Source organism: Mustela nigripes, chromosome 15 (genome assembly GCF_022355385.1).
Source record: "Mustela nigripes isolate SB6536 chromosome 15, MUSNIG.SB6536, whole genome shotgun sequence".
Classification (NCBI taxonomy): Eukaryota; Metazoa; Chordata; class Mammalia; order Carnivora; family Mustelidae; genus Mustela; species Mustela nigripes.
Genome location: NC_081571.1, coordinates 5,425,361 through 5,446,182, shown reverse-complemented (window position 1 = coordinate 5,446,182; position 20,822 = coordinate 5,425,361). Strand labels below are relative to the sequence as shown.

The 20,822-nt window shown below is 45.4% G+C and overlaps 1 protein-coding gene across 2 annotated transcripts; it reads left to right on the top strand.

Annotated features, from left to right (window-relative positions):
• The first annotated feature begins 9,564 nt into the window (after nucleotides 1-9,564).
• AMER2 (APC membrane recruitment protein 2) lies at nucleotides 9,565-19,189 on the top strand. 2 transcript variants are annotated; one of them, XM_059377744.1, is made up of 2 exons: nucleotides 9,568-10,467; nucleotides 10,846-19,189. In XM_059377744.1, the coding sequence occupies exons 1-2, from the start codon at nucleotides 9,585-9,587 to the stop codon at nucleotides 11,712-11,714; spliced, it is 1,752 nt and encodes a 583-aa protein (XP_059233727.1). In that variant the 5' UTR covers nucleotides 9,568-9,584; the 3' UTR covers nucleotides 11,715-19,189. The 2 variants fall into 2 exon arrangements, with proteins under 2 accessions (XP_059233726.1, XP_059233727.1); XM_059377743.1 differs by having other exon boundaries at nucleotides 9,565-19,189.
• The last annotated feature ends 1,633 nt before the right edge of the window (nucleotides 19,190-20,822 follow it).

Genomic DNA, 20,822 nt, shown 5'->3' with positions numbered 1-20,822 from the left:
ATTCAGCTAGATCATTACAATTTTGAGATTACCAACATATTTTACTTGGCATAATGTTTTCTCATCAGCCATTAATGTTCCTGTACACATCCTTATGAGGTCAGCATCACCATTCCTGTAAGATGAAGGACTTGAGGCAGAAAAGCTAAATGGCTTATTAATTATTGAATGAACTGCTTAGAGCACCTTTCTGCCTGTGAATTCAAGGCTGGAACATGAGGCCCAAGCCACTCAGTTTCTTTGCCCAGCAAGGTGGTACCGAGACCATCCCGAGCTCTCCCAATACAGGGGCGAAAAGGCACAAAGACACAGGACAGCTCTTACATCTCTCCAGCTTCTGAGCTCAAGAAGAAGCCCCACGTAGCCCCTGAATTACAGAAGTTCAAGAAAGGAGGAGCTGCCCATTCAGAAATTAAGAAAGGAAAAGGAGGTCTGCAGTGGAAACTGTCCTGTCTGTTATGAACTAATAAAATGTCCCAGACCTGCTCCCAAGGTCCCTGAGAGATAACAACCCCAAAGTCACTTCCAATTCAGCTGACTGTTTCTTGCCAGGTCATTCTAGGGCAGGGCACAAGACTGGGAGAAATAAACAAGAGGGCTGAAGTTCTGGGCAAGCCGGGGGCGGGGCCCCAGCTCGCTTCCTGTGCTATTCAGTTTCTCCACACACTGGCATCAAAGACAGCGATCTTGGGGCTCTAAATGAGGACAGACTGACCCAAGAAACAGGGACAGGTGGTCACTTTGCTACTCTCTCTGAAACCCCACATGGGGTATTTTAATAGTGCTCTCCATCTGTCCAACCTCGGGGGCTAATCCCTTCCTAATCTGAGCTGTAATATAATAATTGGGTAATCAGACAAGACACTGCAGAAAGCTCAGGCCATAGTTTTGCTGTTCTTTTTGGCTAGGCTCTCCCTTTATTAGAGCAAAGTGTAGCTGACCTAGAAATTCCCCATTTGAGATTCAGCCTTTGCTAAACAAAAGCAGACCCTCTGAAGAAGTGTGCATGTTTAGAAAGCACAGCCCTCTTTCTTGGGGGGTAATTTCAGTCCCTGCTCCCTGTGCATACAGGAATGAGCTGCTAGGGGACCACATGATCTTGCTCTGTGCTGCAAACTGAAAAAAAGAAAAAAAAAAAAAAAAAAGAAAAGAAAAGAAAAAGGAAGGAGAAGAAAAGAGGGGGACAAAAGCTTCATGGTTAGCTTGGGCTAATGAGCTCGCTGGTGTGTGTCCAGGAAACATCCCCGGAATGAATACATCTGCTGAGATTTCTCTTTTGAAAGAAGTAACCTTGTTGTGGTAGAGGGAAATGAAACATAAACGCATGAAGTCAGATCAGGGACCGAACCTAAAGCACACACAGAAAACCCAGTAGGTGGTTAGGCACTGGGACCGAAGTAAGCCTGGCTATTTGGGGATTATCCCATCATGGAGGAAAACATAGATATATATATATATTTTTTCTCCAAAGAGATAAAACCAAACACTTAAACTGCTGAGGCCTGGGGCATCTGGGTGGCTCAGTGGGTTAAGCCTCTGCCTTCGGTTCAGGTCATGATCTCAGGATCCTGGAATCAAGCCCCTCATCGGGCTCTCTGCTCAGCAGGGAGTCTGCTTCACCCACTCTCTGCCTGCTTCTCTGCCTACTTGTGATCTCTCTCTCCGTCAAATAAATAAATGAAATCTTTAAAACAAACAAACAAACAAACAAACAAAAACTGCTGAGGCCTGATCACACTGGTCTAGCACCTGGGAAGAAACAAAGTTGCTGTCAGTCCAGTCGGCTGGAGGTTTCTCACACTGGGGAGTCTCCTAGTCGCCATCGAGTGTTGGGTCACAGCTTATTCATGACAGCCCCCAGCACACAGTAGGCACTCAATAAAAGCTAATGCACGCAGCTAAGGCAACATGAAGGCCCTTCCTAAAATAGTCCAGAGGTGGCCGTGGCCGCTGTGGTCAGGTGTTCGTTGACTTGAGTCTATTTCAAACACCTGCTAAATATATTTGCTCTAACCAAAAAAATATTCTCTCCAAAGGAGAAGGCTAAAGGAAATGGAGAGAGCTGGGAGTGGGTGATAGAGACTGGAATGTGGAGGTCTGGAGACCAAATGCACTGTCTTGTAGCAGGAGGAAGCATGGAGGAAAGTCAGCCCTCTGGGGGATACGGGGGGGGGGGGTCCTTTCCCCAAAATGGCTGCAGAGTGGGCTGATTTGTTAGCAAATTCTGTTAACTCTGTGCTAATCTGTTCTCTCCTCCCATAGTAAGAGGGATGTGGCCAGATACATGGTTAGACCGTATTTCCCATGCTTTCTTGAGGCCAGATGTGGCCGTATGACTAGTTGTCACTGTTGGAATATGAGAGGAAGTGATATGCATCATGTCTGAGTTGAAGCTTCTTCTAGGATTGCTTTCCCAACAACCGACTAGATGAGAACAGTAACAGGACCCCAGGGGAGATACGATACATGAAGCCTGAGACCCTGGGTGGCCACATGGAAGAAACCCTTGCCCTATTGACTTGGATACCTACTTAGAACTGGTAGGTGAGCAAGAAATAGACTTCTGTCGGGTTGAGTCATTATTTGGTGGGACCTGTTACAGAAGCTAACACCATCCTAAGTAACATTTAGAATATCAAGATAAGTAACCCCCTCCATCTCATGCAACTTAAAAAGGGGAGATGATGGCTCCGGAAAGTGAATTATCAGCCTCTAAGATGACTGAGCTACTCATCTGAGGCTCTGCTGGTTGCAGGGGGAAGAACTCTACTCTTCCGTGTCAACACAATGCTCAGTCCTTCCAAATCAGAGTCAGTTTATGGGAAGTGGGCCTTGGGGCACCACGATGTTGGAGGCTGTGTAGAAAATGCCTACTCGTGTGTGATGTGTCACGGGAATCTGCTGCACCTCATAGCGACACCATTGTGACATGGGGAAATGCACAGAGCACATGAGCTACGTGGAGGGAGCCATAGTTCCCCAAGTGATAGCTAGTGTGTACAAAGCAGGTGGACAGGGACATATTCAGGGAATTTGCTCGGACTTGTTGGAATAGAGATTAGGAGAGCAAGTGTGTTTATGTGTTGCGTGTAGGGGGCTGGGGGTGGATGGGGGTGGTAAGTTAGAGTAGAAGACGTAGGCAGAGATGCAGAAAAAAGAAAACAGAAACATGATAACTCTTTTTGAAGTACAAAATAAACTTTTAAAGCCCATGGCAGTATCTTTGGGTATAAGAGTTTTTCTATATTCATGAAGCAGGGTCATTTAAACTTTAAGAGCCAAGGTTGCAGCCTTGGCTGCAATTTAATTTAATAGAACACATACATATTTTGCTGGCCTAGACTACTTAAGATCCTAAAGCTTTGGGGATGGGAGAAAAGAAGTTGAAGAGGAAGAAAGAGTGCCAGGGTCTTTAATAAGAAGGGGCTCTGCTCCCTGCAGGGTCCATCCAGGTTATCTCCAGAAGAGAGGGCATGAGACATGCTTCCCCCTGTCGCCATGAGTTTAGGAGCTGACTAGGCTGGACCTTGCTGCTATCTGTTTGGAGCCCTTATGTGTGTCCCCCGTGCCATCATGGCAGGGACACAGGAGAAGATGTTAGGATGTGGGGCAGGGGCAAAAACAGGGTGGCATGGGAAAGCAAGGGAACTCTTCACGTTTCTGAGACTGAGTTTGAATTAGCTGAGAGATGGAGCCGACGATCGGGAAAATGTCATGGTGGTGATGAGGAGATGCCGTGGCAGAGAGCGGGATGCTCGTGTGGCTGGAAACCAGGCGGGAAGGACATACCTGAGCAAAGGGCCTCCCGTACCTGCACGGGCTGGTTCATGCTTACTGTCTATCTGCTGCCATCCATGACCTTACAGTCTGCAGGGGGTCCACACTTGCTGGGAGCAACCCTGTGTGTGATGCAGCTCTGTGTCAAGAAGCAGAGACACAGCAGAATTTCTTTTAGATGAGAGAAAGGACACCCAAGGGGGCAGGTGCTTGGGCTTTAATTCATTTCTTGCAGCCCCTCTAGGCTCTCCCTCTTGAATTCCTGTGCCTGCATCTTCACTAACACCTGTGGGCCACCTCTTGAATTCTGGCTGTAGTTTGCACCCTCTCTGGGATCTGATGATTCCCACCGCTGAGTTTGGCCGCTCCCTAACGTTCATTCATCCATGCCCAAAGCCCTGGCATCGTGTCCACATGGCCTCTGCTGTCCAACCTTGTTCTGCCTGGTTTTGGCTTCCTTGCACCCACCTTGGCACTGCCAGCTTGAAGGGACCCCACCCCACTCTGCAATCTGAGATGGAACATTTTCGAAGGGTAGGTCTGGCCAAAGAGTTGGCCAGGAGAAAAGGGAATTATGGAGAGGCGCAGACCAACAGTTAGAGGTATAACCTGTTTCTCAGCACCCACCCCCGGCTTACATGAAGAAAATTGGAGAGCAGTACTAACCACAGTGTTTCTCTTATTCTTTCCTATCCAGACAGCCCTCGAGGTTCTTCCTAGGTAGCCCCCCAACAGACCCCAGGGATTTCACATGTGTGTGCCAACAGCTAGTCTTGGCTGATGTCATTTTCTTTCCTGGGCACTCTGGCTGCCAATGGTGCTGCCCCTTACTGTTGGCAACCCCAGGAGTGCCATCCATGACCTTGCAGTCTGCAGGGGGTCCACACTTGCTAGAGCAGCCTCCGCCCAGATTGAATCCATGGAAGCGAGTCTAAGCATATTACAGTCTGTGCCAAGGGCACTGGTGGCTGTGCTGAAGGGTAAAGGTGAGGGGACGCTGTCACCTCTGCTTGTGGTGGTGCTTGCTGTGGGTTGAACTGTGGCCCCCAAAGATACATTGACCTCCTAACCCCTTGATACCTGCAAACATGACCTTATTTGGAAATAGGATCTTTGCTTTTGTGACAAAGATATAAATGAAAATGAGGTGATGCTGGAGTTGGGTGGGGCCCTTGGTGCTCTCGTAAAAGGCGAGGAGACACAGACAGACCCTTGAAGGAGAACATCATGTGGAGATGGGAGGCAGCTGGGAATGATGTTTCTAGAAGCCCGGGGATGTCAGTGATGGCCAGCAAGAACCAAAAACCAGGAGAGAGGCCTCGGAGCTACCCCACTGTTAGCAGTGTCCGCTTCTGCAAGACCTGTGCCGCCCGAGACCCCTCGACATTACAGACAAGGATTCATTTGCTTTAGTTTGGTCTTTTCTTCATACCTTCTTGCTCTACAGTCTGGGTACAAACTGGCGGGGGCTGGGCCAGGGTGACATCTTAGGAGTGGTGACCTGTGGAACCCAGAACACGTCACCCCCCTGAGCTTCCTGGCCAATCCAGAGCCCACGTGGAATTCTGTCCCCTCTCGAGAGGAGCTCTTTCCCCTCAGCTGCCTCAGCTGTGCTCTGAGGTTGATGTGGAAAATTACGAATGGAGGGTGCTTTTTACATTACATGTTACTAATTAGAAAAGAATTTCTCCTCTGTATAAGCGTATACCCAGAACAGCTATTATCCCACATTGAAAAACCGATGTTCAGGACAGATCAGGAATCCAAATACGCAAATGAGAACATAAGAACTTCAGTCTCGCCTCAGCTGACTGTGCTCAGACCTCTCGAGTCCTCGTCTGCCAAGTTCTCGCCTAGAGCCATCATCGAAGAAAGGAGGGTACAGAAAAATGCCAGTAGCATGGACCCCTGGGCTCCCTGGCCAGGGCCATTCACACAATTCTTGTGTGCACTTCACCACTGTGCACACACCTTGTGCTCTCAGTGTGTGTCAGACCCTTGGAGGGCAAGGATAGACCTTGGTCACATGGACAGAATTAACTGCAAGATGAGGGTCAAGGCTGGCAAAGCTGGAGCTCCTCCTGATGGTCCTCATAACCATCAAGTGAAGGGTCTTCACTTCATGGAGGCGTGGGGTGGGGGTAGAGAAGGACAAGAGCAGGAAGGCAACATGGCCAGTTGGGCTGGGGTCCAGAGCAGCCTAAGTGCTCTGGAAATGGGCAGTGTGGCTCCTAGCTCAAACACTGTTTCCGAATGTCATTGACTAAACATCATCCCTTTAATGACCATAGTAAGGTAAAGCCAGCAGCCTCCTTAATGGGAGTGCTGTGACAGGGGGGGGGGGGGGGGGGTCCACAGTAGCAGCTGCACCTGGCTTCAAGGGTAGCTGCTCCCCCAGCCTTTTCTGCAGAATGTTCTGGAAGAATCCCCTCAGATAAAAAACATCACCCAGTAAGCTTAGGGCACAGACTGGAGCTAGGTTGGTCGGAAGTCACCCTGGAAAGGGAATTGATGACAATGATGCTGATGATGGAGGTAAGCTCTCAAATGATTCCTCTTGTGTTTCTCTTTTTTTCTTGTTTTGATTACCCTCCTCCAAAGATGCTCGCTACCCTGTGAGAAAGGCCCTGACTGAATAATAAACACTCCCTTGTGCCAAAAAAGAAAAGCATGCACATGTCTCCAGCAAAATCCGCTTGCTGTTCACATTTGCAAACCATCCTATCACTCTGAAACCGCGTTTTTCTGAAACGCTTCTCTTCAGCTCCTTTCTACTCTAATTTTCTGTTTGCTTTCTCAAATGGCTGGTTTGGGGGGCAGATGGGGGCCATGGTGGAGTAGGGGAGAAAAAAACAGAAGAGGAAACTATAGCCCCCAAAAAGGATAAAATTATCCTCCCTGGTAAAATCATCTTCACCGTCATGATCTGTCTCAAAAGTCACCATTTTGTGCAAGGACAGATTTTGCTGACTCCCGACTGTGAAGAACGATTTAAGGTTTGAGTAAACACTTTTGATGGTTCCTAACAATGGCCTTTGGCTTCAGCCTGCCACCTAGCAGCTGGGCTGGAGCTCTAACCACCCACATCCCTCGCTGGCTCCTGGGCCCTGAGAAGGAGGTGCTCTCCGCACCCCCCACCCCCCACCCCCCACCCCGCCCAACGTGCCTTGATTTTTCTGTAAGATCCCTGAAGGCTGGTCACGCTCTCCTTTTTCCGGTAAAACAAAACAAGGATCCTGGCTCAGAGAATATTTGAAGGTCCCCCTTCACACCACGGCTTCTAACGCTCTCCTTGGCTTTGGCCTTCAGGTGAGGACGATACTGAGTGTCCTTGCTTTCTTCTGCCTCAAGGCCAAGGACTTGCCAACACTGCATCCATCCCCAGACTGAAGACTGCTTTTCCCTTTCTCTTTGTTTGAGGTCGTGTCTCAAAGGAATGATACTCATCCCAAAGTCCTCACCACCGGTTTCCTGGAAGTGGGGTGGGTGTGGAGGGCAAGGATTCTCCTGTCAATGAAACTCACTCACAGTGGCCTCTCCTGGGAGGCTAGAGCTCTGCAGTGGATAAGCAGTCCACCCCCTCTCAATTTCAGGCTCAGGGATGGAGAAGATTTTTTTTTGGACGACTTCATTTATTCCTGATCCCAGTCATTAACTCCTTCGGATTGACACAGTTAAGTAGTACCCCACCAATCAGAGCAACTGTATGTGTGTGTAAAAGAACTGAAAAATATTTTCGACTGCTTTCAAAAGCTTGTGAAGAAATAACAAATGCATTTCTCTTTGAAGTTCTTTATACATCTTCCTTCTCCGTGGCAATGAGGACCCTAATTCATCATGGCAAGTGGTCAGTTAGAACTAGCCAAAGCCTCTCTGGTCTCAGTCTTACACTCTGTCCTGGAGACATGTTGTGCTGACAGTGGCAGAGACCGGGTCAGATTCAAATGCTGAGAATGGGGGCACCTGGGTGGCTCAGTCAGTCGAGCGTCCAACTCTTGGTTTCAGCTCAGGTCATGGTCTCTGGGTCATGGTCTCAGGGTCGTGGGATGGAGCCCCAAGTAGGGCGTCTACTCAAGAGTCTCTCCCTCTCTTTCTGCCCCTCTCCCCACTCGTGCTCTCTCTCTCTCTCTCAAATAAATAAGTAAATAAATACATCTTTAAAAAAATAATGCTGAGAGTGAAAACCTCTCCTGAATCCAAACTCCTTATTTTTTAAATTTTATAAAACAACGTTCTCAATAAAAATCAACAGAAAAGGGCAACCTGCAGGCCTAAATTCAAACCAACTGTTTTCCATGCTATAGGACATGCAATGACCAATATGTTATTAGTAAAACTCTAGCTTCAACCAAGAGAGAATGGAGTTTCTGGGTATAACTCAAGGAGCTCATAAAAAATGAAGCTCGAGATGATTAGGGAAAAGACAGATATTCACATATATGTAAATATCACATATTGCTAAATAATACTGATCAATAAAAGAAATGATATATTAATATTACATCTTTATCAAATATTATATATTACATATTAAACATATATACATTGTATATACGTATATAACGTATATATGTACATGCTTCTCCAAATTTCTTCTTTTATTGCTAATAAGCCTTTGGTTTATTAGCAATGATAATAATAATGGATATACCATTATGGAATAATTACAATGGATGAGGAAATTAGGTGTCAAGGTAAGAATATTAGCAGTCAGCTTCAAAATCAGATTACAGAAAAGATCCCCAGATTGGGCTGTTCCCTGGGACAAAGTTTCTGTTTTCCCCAGATTATGTAGGTCAGAGCAGTTGCAGAGACTGCTGGGCATTCAGCGACCCTGCCAGGCTTTTCCAAGTCCCCTAGGGGAAGGGGGCTGTAGGAAGTCCTGGGGGATAGTGAAGGGGAGAGGGGATGGCAGAATGGGTACAGGAGTAAAGCCTGGGTTTTGCCTAATGGGAAAGAAGGCAGACCCTGAACTCCAAGGACCACCTGTGGAGTGGATCTGAGATTCTCAAACTGTGTCCTCGGTCCTCCACTCATCCATTGTTACCAAATGCAGGCTAGGGAGTGGCTTCTGTGACCTGAGTCCCAGGAGCTGGAGACTGGGATTAAAAACCACGGTTGTCCCGTCAACTTCCACCTTACAGAACTGCTGCACTTTCCTTGCAGAGAGTTGCTAATTGATATTCGACTGATGGCTGGGGTTTTTGCAGCAAGAATCAGAACCGCATTAGTAAGGATCCAACGTCGACCTGGAGATTGTGCTCAGTAGTGGACAAGACACAGATGTAAACAGACGAGCTCCATGCTTGCGGGCTTAGTGCCCAAATGATAGGGACAGACATGAAAGGCTCGGGAAAGACATAAAGACTCATGAAGTCCAGGATAGGCGCTCAGAGGAATAACCATTTTGTGTTGGGTGGAATTTCTTTGTCCATTTTGGGGGTATCCTGGGAACCCCGATCGGGCTTCTGGAAAGAGCCTATCTAGAGGAGGAATCAGAAGGTGGCGAAGATTGGATGGAATCTGAATTCCATAAAGACGACGCTAATTTCTGCAATCGACTCGAGGCTCTGCTGCCTGCTCTCGCCACACACACACACACACACACACACACAAAAACTATGCAGCACAAAGCCAAGTCGGATCCGAAGTGGGTTAGGGTATTATATAAGCGCTTGGCGGGAGGGGAGATGGTCTTTTATGTCTGTTTCTTTCGCTGCGGCGGCGGCTGCGGCGGCGGCGGCGGCGGCGGCGGCGGCGGCGGCGGCGGCGGCAGCGAGAGTGGCTCAGGTTGATTTAGAATACGGATGACAGTAGCCTGGCGCGAGCCCACGGCTGACGAAAGCTGCTTATCCCGCTCGGTTTCCATGGAGACGAGCAGGAGCAGCCGCGGCGGCGGCGGCGGCGGCGGCGGCGGCGAGGCTGTCAGCGAGCGCGGCGGCGGCGGCGGCGATCGCGCGTCCGCGGGGGTCTGCAGGAGGAAGGAGGAGGCCGGGGCCGGGACCCTCGCGGCAGACATGGACTTGCATTGTGATTGTGCTGCGGAAACGCCGGCCGCCGAGCAGCCGTCGGGGAAGATTAATAAAGCTGCTTTCAAATTATTCAAGAAGAGGAAATCGGGTGGCACCATGCCCAGCATTTTTGGGGTCAAAAACAAAGGGGATGGGAAAGGCTCGGGTCCGACGGGCATGGTGAGGAGCCGGACCCACGACGGCTTAGCCGAGGTGGTGGTGCTGGAGAGCAGCAAGAAGGAGGAGCCGCGCGGCGGGGGCGACAGCGGGGGCGGCGGCGGGGGTGGCCGCGGCGGCGGGCGGCCCAACCCGGGTCCCCCCAGGGCGGCCGGGCCGGGCGTGGGCTCCCTGGCCAACAGCTCGGTGGCGAAGTCGCACAGCTTCTTCTCCCTGCTGAAGAAGAACGGGCGAGCGGAGAACGGCAAGGGCGAGCCGGCGGACGCGAGCAAGGCTGGCGGCAAACAAAAGAGAGGGCTGAAGGGGCTCTTCAGCAGCATGCGCTGGCACAAGAAGGACAAGCGGGCCAAGGCGGAGGCGAAGGGCGAGCGCGCGGGGGCCCCGGGCGGCCTCATCCTGCCGGGCTCGCTCACCGCCAGCCTGGAGTGCGTCAAGGAGGAGACGCCCGGACCCGCCGGCGAGCCGGAGAAGCCCAGCAGGGACGCGCCGCGAGACCCAGCAGGTGAGCTCGGAGGGGGAGAGCCGGAGCCGGCCTCCGCCGATCGCGCCCACGTGCCGGACCGCCGAGAGGCCCACAGCCCCGGGGTCCCTAAGGCCGACAGCGCCCGGGGAGAGGACGCCGCGGGGCATCGGCGCGCCGAGAAGCCCCGGGCAGCCCCCGAGCTGGGCGCTGGGGAGGTGCAGACGGCCGAGGATGCCTCCAGGACAGGTGACGTTCCGGTAAAGACCGTCCCCCTTGTCGACTCGGAATGCGGCAGCGGCCGCGCGGCGGCCGTCCCTGACCCTTCCGCTGTTGATCCACCCTCAGACCCATCGGCTGATCGTATTTGTTTGATGTTTTCTGACGTGACTTCACTGAAAAGCTTTGACTCTCTTACAGGCTGTGGAGATATTATTGCAGACCAAGAGGACGAGGCAGGTCCCAGCTGTGACAAGCATGCCCCCGGGCCAGGCAAGCCAGTTCTCTCTAAAAAGAACCCCGGCGTGGTGGCCTACCAAGGAGGAGGGGAGGAGATGGCGAGCCCGGAGGAGCTGGACGACACCTATCTGCAGGAGTTCTGGGACATGCTCTCCCAGACTGAGGACCAAGGACCAGGGCCCCAAGAGGGAGCGGCCAAGGCGGCAGCAGCCCTGGAAACCAAGGTGGTGGCCGAGACGTCCAAAGACGCCAGGTGTGCGGAAGGGGTCAAGGACGTGTCCTTGGGCAAGCACAGGAGGCTCAACCGGATTCCCATCGAGCTCCATCCCAAGGAGGAGCCTAAACCGCCCGAGAAGGAGCAGCAGGAAGGCATCCCCAATAGTGACGAGGGCTACTGGGACTCCACCACTCCGGGGCCGGAGGAAGACGGCACCGGCGGCGGCAAAAAGGCGGGCATCCCCCGGGATAGCTACAGCGGGGACGCGCTCTACGATCTCTACGCGGATCCGGATGGAAGCCCGGCCGCAGTTCCCGCCAACGAGGAGACGTCCTGCTTGTCGCGGTTAAAGCCCGTGTCTCCAGTCACCATCACCTGTCCACTGCGAACACCAGGCAGTTTGCTGAAGGACTCTAAAATCCCTATCAGCATCAAGCACCTCGCGAACCTTCCATCCAGCCATCCCGTAGTGCACCAGCAACCAGTCAGGAGTGAGATGCCCAGAACAAAAATCCCAGTTTCCAAAGTGCTGGTCCGCAGGGTCAGCAACCGGGGTTTGGCCGGGACCACCCTCCGGGCAGCGGCGTGCCATGACAGTGCCAAAAAGTTGTGAGGTCTCCGAAGCCGAGGTGATGGACCCCATGTCAAGGAATACAACTTTCCCTGGAAACCACTCAAATAAGTTTTGTTTCTCCTAAAGAAAGGCTTTTAGGACCATCCCTGCTCCAGAGCCTAGACCGAGGAGGTGTCTGGGCCGCTAAGCAGGGGCAGGATACACCAGAGAGGGGGAGCTACACGCGGGATTCTCCTCTTCAGATAAGTTCCCTGAGAATTATTTTCAAGCACTTTTAATTTTTTACCTTTAAAAAAAAATCACTTGTTTGTTGTTGTTTTTTTTTTTTTTTTTTTTTCCTTTGATGCGCTGAACACTTGGAAGTCACCTTTACTTGCCTTTGCAGAAAACAACCTAAGTAAGCATCCTGCCATGACACTCGGCTGTGCCAGGGTCCAGAGAGGGCCTAGAGAAACCACTGCCAACACCAGAGGAGCCCCTCCTCTTCCATGACACTTTCCATCCTTCCTTTCTTCTTTTCCTTTTTCTTTACAGGGGGAAAAAAGAGAGAGAGAAAGAGAGAGAGAAAGAAAAGAAAAAGACCCTTTGCTGTATCACTGTGTGGAAAACACCTGCAAAGCTGAAAGAGCCAGGTATTTACCTGATGAGCAGAGGCGATCATTGATTGGCCCAAAACTTGCCTCCTTTTGGTTGCTGGGTATGCATTATAGGTCAGTATCTACCACCAGGACAATAAAGGAGCATTTCGGTTTGGTTGGTTTAGATCATGTGTTTGGGGAGAAAGAAGAAGCTCAGCAGAGCTAGTTTTTTCTTTTTCTTTTTCTTTCCCACCCGGTGAAGAAATGAGGATCAGGGAAAGATTTCACTAAAATGCCAATAGACACAGTATTTTAGTGTTTATAAACTGTAACCTTTTCATGTGTAGATAATGTGCATATTTTACAGTTTATCCAGCTGTTAACATTTTATAATCTGCCAGTAACCTCAAATTTAAAATCTGGTTTTATAACAAGTTATGATAACTGTCCCTGAACCACTGCTGTTCTTTTATGTACTGTAGCCTAAAGCAATTCTGTTTTTGTTTTATATGGGTTCTCTGGCTCTCAATGCAGGAAAAAACAAAAAACAGTCTATTGTGTTGATGTCCCAGAGGAATAGGTTCTGTCTTGTCTTGGGTAAGAGACTATTTGCTTCTCACTCCCAATCCTGGTTTTCAGAGTTTTTTACCTTGGTTATACAAATTTTGGATTCGACCATTCTACAACATGGGGAGTCCCAAATGAGGAACGTGTTTTAAAAACCCAGTAGAAAAATACAGTTTTTCATGTTATTTGACTTTTGCTTTATAGATTCATGACTGAGACAGGTATGTTCAGAATAGGATGCTGGCAAGCCTATGTATCATAAACACTCTATGTCAAGATTTGTTTTTGAAAAGTGGTTTCCTTATATGTATATTTTCTATTATTTTAGATGAGACATTTATTTCAGAACGGGTTACCATATGCCTGGATAGTTTGAGTGATTAACTGAAGCAGTTCCTAGAATGCTATTAGCATCTAATGATTATATAATATCCTCTTTGAAATGCAGTTCAGTGTGTTTAATCAAAAGACTGCAGCTTCTACTAGGAGTTGATTCATGATATGAGGAAGATTAGACATTTTCAAGCAAAACTACATGTATACGAATGGCACAAACATTTCTATATAACTCCCATTTTCCAGAGAGATTGCCTAAGTAATGAGCTAATATTATGTGCTTTCTAAGCTTGTTTTCTATTTTTTAAAGGAAGGAAAGAGGCAAGTTAAGTATATGGAAACCTATTTTAATAGTACAAAGGGAACAAAATAGACCCCAAAGGGAAACAAATTTGAGCCAGTAGCATAAAGCAAATCGTTCCCCATTTTAAATTTGCAATGATTCAATTAGAAGAGGTGGTAGAGATTTGTTGAATTTCTTTAGTAGTCAGATTACTGGCTTTTATTGCATTGTGTCAGATCCTTAATGTTAAAGTACTGATTTAATATTTAATTTCCTATATAGATGAGGTCCTATAATCAGGCATAGCCTTAGGCACTCTGAACCCACCACCAGGAATTCATAAAGCCACTCACACTCACACGTGCTTATGCACTCAACTGTGCACAAACTAACAGACAAAGGCATGTACTGTACACTTGGAAATATTCTACAGATTATTTCTGTCTTGAGAAAGGGATTTAAATTTAATTTCATGCTGATAGTACTATTTAGACTCCACATGCATTCATCTTCCCCCAGTGAATGTACAGAATATAAATTTTTATTTCTGGCCATAAAACAAATAGTGTTTATTTTCTTCTTGTGCATTTGCTTGTGAGGGTTATCTTCTCCTCTGTGTGAATCCGTGACAGAGTTTTATTTATTCATTTGTTCGATTGTACAGAAAAGTTAAAAGTACCTGAAGTACAGATGAGAATATTCTAACAGTAAATGCAATCTATCGGTAAATCTATTTTGTTAGGACTGGGACAAAGTGTTTTTTGCTTTCACAGTTTTGGGGGCTCATTCCTGCCATTTTACCACTATGCTGTGTCTTCTTTTTACAAGTAAAGGGAAATGTCAGCAAAGCTCCCTTTCATTTCCCCCGCCTGTCAATTAACCAGTTATACAAGATGTAAAATATTTTCTCTTTTCATTATTTTTTTTCCATATGTTTTCCACTTTTTAAGAAACTCTCTGTCTTTAAGAATTTCACCCACACCAGGCAAATGAAGGATGCAGGCAATTAATTAAACGGCCTCGGTAGCTAGCTGGGAAATCAGGATCCATGCAGAAAGCCTGCGTCTTAACCTTTTCCACCCACAGACAAGGGTTCACAGTTGCTTTTTTTGTGCCAAGGGCTACTTTCTCCCGTTCATGTTCCTGGAGATTGCTTCCACCCACCCCAGCATTTTAATAGACGTATATTCCAATTATTATTAATACATTTCCTAATTCGGCCATATTTGCTGATTTTTTTTTGTAATGGGAAGGATTAAATATGAGCTGATGACACCTTTGCTGTGTGTGTATGATTCTGAGATGCTAGTTCATTAGGTCTCTTTTGTCAGAGAGCTGGACAAATTAGAGGGGGAAAAAGTCAAATCAATTGTTGACCATGAATTTATCAGTGAGTTTAATAGCTTTGCACAAAGACAGCCTGACTTTAATAACTACATTACACAGACAATGTTCCTTGAACTACTCTGACATCAGTACTAAAGGCAGTTGGATGCTTTTACATTAGCACCGGCTGGAAGAAATTTTACTATAGTATTGTCAACAATGGCAAGAGGAAAAAGATTTTTATTATTTCACCTAATAACAACAATGAAATATAGGACAGTAAGGGCTTCCTTTAGATATGTTTTCCACAAATTATCCGCCTACTTAAATACAAAGTGTTTAACATCTATGAGAGTGATGACTTACTGGGTTTAAAGTGTTTCTTCCTTAATTTCAAAAGTAGTTTTGAAGTATTTGCATTTAAACGAATGTTCAAATAACCCTTTGCTTACACAGTTACCGAGGTAAAAGGACTATATTAGGTATCGAGATTTCTTCATCATCTTTCTGTGTTTTCATTATTTACATCTTTGTCAGATTAGTTTTCAGAGCCTTTTTACCATTAACTTTGTATGAAGAGATCAATTAAAGTAGATTTCTCTCCTCTCCCTTCGTACCCACCATGTTTGATGTTTGCTTGGTGCCCTCAGATAGCCGTAAGGGGACACTTCTTAGGATGGTGGCATCTTTTGACACTTGCATAGTGGAATACATTTCCTGATTGTAGTCATTCCAGATTTCTCTCCTGAATGATGACAATCTGGCCTTGGTCCCCGTGCTGGGTTTCTACGAAGGCTTGTTACAATATCTTCACAGATACTTTGCTCCCCTTATCATTCTTAAGAAATTAATTCAAGAATTTTAGACTCTTAAACCTAGAGAGAACGCATCATAATTGCCTCTTATCACCACTGGGAATGGCCGGTTAAAAGAGGAGAAACCCAAATACCTTGGCCTACTCATTTCCCTCCCGCTTCTTTGCCAGACAGACCAAGGGATGAACAGCACAGTTCTTATCTGTGGAAACTCGGCCTTAAGAATTTTTGATGGCTTTCGCACAAATACTTATGACTGTTTGGGACCCAAAGCTAGCATGGAGGACCGGTGGTTTATATCTCTGTGTGGGAAAGCAAGAGGTCAGCATTTACTTCATAAAAGCCTTTGCACTGTGCTAATTCTTTAAAGGAGATGGTTTGTTGCAACTATAGCCACTTATAAAGAATGTTATCTCACTCCAGGCAGTGCTGTTAAGGAGTGATTCAGAATGGTAGTTTCATGATTATGGAAAAGTGTTCTTTCTCAAACTGAAAAAAGAAAGATTAAAATAGTCACAAAGCCTTCAGAACGGAAACTGGACACATTTTACGACCGACGTTTACTTTAATTCAAGGCAACCTGTGTTCATGAGGCATATACTGTTTCTAATACTTCATAAAAACCCCTTCAATCTGGGCTCACACATAGCTATACTGTGATTGGACTTTCTTAACATTCCTGAAAAATATCTTTATTTTTCCTAGTTTGTTTTTTTTTTTCATTTGTTGTCTATGGTTTGTGAGGTGGAGAAGAATGGGGGTGAACTTGAAAAGGAGTGGTATGGATTGAGCCACACAAATTCCTCTCAAAATAATAATAGCAATTATAACAATAATGAACATTTGCTGAGTATTTGCCAAGTGCCAGTGATCGCTAGGAGCTTTACAGACATTGACGTGGTCCTCTTAGCAGCCACGTGGGTTAGGCAATATTATTTCCCTAACGTGCCATCTTCAATTCATTCTTTTTGTTTGTTTCCATCCCATCTCATCTCCCCCCTTCCCCATTTCCTTTTTCCTCTTTCTCTCTCTCTTTTCCTCTAGCTTCTGGGATGGTACCATAAGCTCTTCAGTAAGTTAGAGTAACATAAAAGCTAGGAACTGCTTCATGTCATGGCCAGTTCACCTGCAGTAGAAACAAAGCTAACCCATGCCATGAAGCTGAAAATCGGTGTGTGTCTGAGACAGACAGGCAAACACTCTGCCTTCCTTTGACAGTGTCCTCCCCTTCTCAGGATTAACACCACAAATACAGACAGAAGTCTCTCCTGTTGTCATGGTAATACTTCTCCCCTGTAGGATGTGGGTCACTCCAAACACGTTGTCCTCGCTTCTCTACCATGAGCCCGGTCTAGGCTTACTCTGGCTGTTCCCGTGGTTTGTTTAAATGGCGACTCGCTGAGTCGTACCTTGCCTTGGTACAATTCTGAACTTCAGAGATAAGCTCCTGGCTCTTTCCAAAGTAGTGCATCCTACATTCTGTCTGTGGCCATTGCATCCTGGCTCATATTTTCTAATTCATTAATTCATTCGACTAATATTTGTTAAAGACCAAGAAGTCAGCCATCGTGAATTTGAGTATTTTATATTGAAGGGAAATACCTAACACATACTGTGTGTTTTCTCTGTGGGGGAGGATGCTCTGTGCTTTCTTTGATGATGTTATTGCCACTGTTACAAGGACCATGGACAGTGGGTATTGGCTCCATCCTGCATAGGAAGAAAATGAGGCTCACAAAGGTGAAATACCTTGTCCCAAGTCACCCATTTCCGAAGTAATGGGCAGAATTTGAATCTGAATAGAGAAACCTAACTCTATAGCTTCTGCTTCAATTATACATTTTTAGTCATATGATTCAATTTCTGTAAAACTTGTTTTAAGTAAGAAACTGATCAAAGTTTTGAACTGCAAGAGCCAAACCAGATGTGTATATTTGTGGGTACCATCCAACTAAAGGCTATTTTAGTTAAAAATGAACTTGTGGGTTTTTTTTTTGTTTTTTGTGTGTGGTGTTTATTTTTTGGTTTTTTTTTTTTTTTTTAATTCTTTGATGGCTTTTATACATGCAAGCCTAGCTTAGAGCTCAGAGACTAGCAGGGTTTTTTCTCACCTGGGCCAGTCAAAATTGTGGACTATATTCATCAATTACTTTAGAGTTACATATAAGCAGGTCTACGTACAGATTTTGTGATCTGATGTCTGTTTTGCCAATAATAAAACCAAAAACAATTTCAGTAGTGAATCCAGCAGCATGAAACCTCTGTTTCCTCCCACTCTGATTCTGTTAATACTCCCAGTATTTAGGGAAAATCCATTTGAAATTGCATCATGGTCAGAATTAAGGAGGTTATTTTCCTAATATATGGCCTGCCTACACTTGGTATAATGCTTTTAAAATCAATTTGAGACCTCATCTTAATGAGACACAGTGGAAGATTTCAATAACAGGTGGTCATTCTATTAAAATGTAAACTGGAGTAATTTGTGGTAATTAATAATCGGTAGAGTAATTTTCTGCTTTGTGTGAGAAGATAACATTTTTAATAAAATATAGCCAAGGTGACTGGTTGTCAGAGACATACTTAGCTTTCTCAGATACCTACCTGGATCATCTAGTAAGCTAAGGCAGAGATATGAAAAATAGCTGGTCAGCCTGCATAGGGGCAAAGAGTGGACACACAGTAAATACTTGTAACACAGTATTGAAATGGTCCTGAGTAGCCTGAAGGAATTAGAGAACTTTCTCAAATATCTACATTGCAACCATTTTTCCCCCACTACACAATTATTTCTGAAGAAAGGACGAGAGATTCTCATAAAGTAATACAGGACAAATTCTTATTGCTTCCAGAACAAATTTAACTGAACATGAAGGATCTGAGCGAGGTCGTGTTATCAAGAATATCAGGGAAAATGGTTCTAATGTTACAGGCAAAGCAAATTTTTGCCATTTTTACTTGACTCCAGCTATCTACCAGGCTCACTGCTAACTTCAGGTTTTTGACCAAGTTATTTATATGGAATATCTCAGCGTAATATAGGGCATTGCAGGTTATTTGAAAATAATGACAAAGAAGATCCAGATGAGAAACTCCATTTCTATAATTAGTTTTCCTGAAAGTCAGGCATGTCTTTGAGGACAAGCTTTTGGCTGTATTATTTTTGTGCACAGGAGGAAAATTGTTAGTAGGTTTATAGATATTATTTTTATAATAGAATGTTAAATTCCCCCCAAACATCAAAAATTGTCTCCTAGAACTACTCTATGTTTTTAAAACTTGTTTTAACAAAAGATTCTAAATAGCAATAGGATCTTTTCTCCTTTCTCCACTCCAATGATTTAATGGGATAAATGAACCAATGTTTATATTTTTAAACCTGTAAATATTTTATTTTGGGTATTTTGTATATTTGTTGATATAATTCCATTTTGTGCATATGTATCATTGTGCATGTTGCTGTTTTTGATAGTCACTCTTTTAATGAATGTAAGAAGCTTGGACTAATAGCACTTTCCTTGTTTCATTCAAACATCTTAAAATGCAAATACAACACTGCCATTTTAACTGTTGTGTTTAATTCAGTCAATAAATTTTGTTGTTCCTTTACATTTAAAGTCAAATCTGTTGGTTGTTATTTTTCCAGGAGGAATTTTATTTCCAGGCTTTTCAGTTTTTAGAATTGACACTAATGATGGTGATAATGGCAAGGTGATGTGTATGTATGATAGTGGTGGAAAAACACATGGTGGACCTGTTTTTTTTTCCACACTTTGTAAACAAGTGAGAAATTATTGTTTCGTTTGGGCAGTTGACTTTCAAAAGCTTTGTTATTCCGACGTGGATCAGATTTCTGAGCCTTTTACTCAGAAAATCTCCATTCCTCATAAGCTCATGCACAAGAGGCCAGCTAATCTGTTGTGATTGTTAGGAGCAGCCAACTGGAGTCTTTTATTTATTTATTTCTTCTTATTAGTTTTCAAGATTTTATTTATTTATTTGACAGACAGAGATCACAAGTAGGCAAAGAGGCAGGTAGAGAGAGGAGGAAGCAGGCCAGAGAGCCAGATTGAGGGCTCGATCCCAGGATGCTGGGATCGTGACCTGAGCCTAAGGCAGATTCTTAACCAACTGAGCCACCCAGGTGCCCCCAGAGTTTTTTAAAAGTTGTTTTCTGGCTTCTATTGTTTTGTTTGGGGGCGGGTGGCATTATTAAAAAGCAAAATTCAACTGAGTAAATTTGAAAATCGTATTGGCTTCATTAAACAATTCATGAATTGGGCAGCATCCCTTTGGACAAGTAGAGAGATATTCTGAGGAGTTGTACAAAATAGAGGGGGGTTTATAGGAAGGAGGGTGGGGCAAAGAGCTATTAGTAAGAGAAATAAAAAGGATTATTTCAGGCAAGGTCACCTTCCCTTAGGGGGAAGGGCAGTGGGTTTTATTAGGTGGCTGACCTCATCTTCCTTTGGGGGATGGAGAGGGCCCATGTAGCAGATTACCTTTGAAGTTGATCAGAAAATTCCTGACTAAGCAGTTAACACTTACACTTTCTGGGGGAGGCACAGGCTAGGTAATAAGTCCTGCTTTGGTGACTTGGCCTGTCACCATTTGCTGCCATTTTGGACTGTGATTTTCGTTGGAACAGAAGTATGTTTTCACTGTGTACGTCTAATGGTTTAAATCCATACTAGTTTGAAACTCAACGTAAAGACTAGTGAGGTTGTGCCTTTTTATATTCCAAAGGGAGATCTGATTCATCACAGCAAGCAGAGTAAATATACGTCAGTAGAACCACAAATAGGGAGATAAAAGACTTTCAAAGTCTCTACTCCCTTTTTGTCCCACTTCCCCCTTTCTCCCAGCCCCTTTGACTTCCCCCTCTCTTCTTCTCTTGTCCTAGAATTAACATGGAAGCAACTCGAAATAACTGAACTTGATTTCCCTTTAATGAGGCAATGAGGAGGCTAAAGCTCATAGACCCTGGGAGACGACTCACCCTAAAGTCTTTGAAACAGGAAGTTGTGGTATAAAGCTTGGAAACCAAACAGAATGGGTTTGAATTCTGGTTTGGGGACTTAACTGCCCTCTGGGCAATTCCCTTAACTTCTGTGAGCCACACTTTCCTACTCTATAAAATGAGGATAACAAGATTTAATTTGGAGGGTACTTGTACCATTATTAACTTTCAGAAAGAAAGAAAGGTATCTAAGATAGTATGTTTTTTGCATATGTTCATATA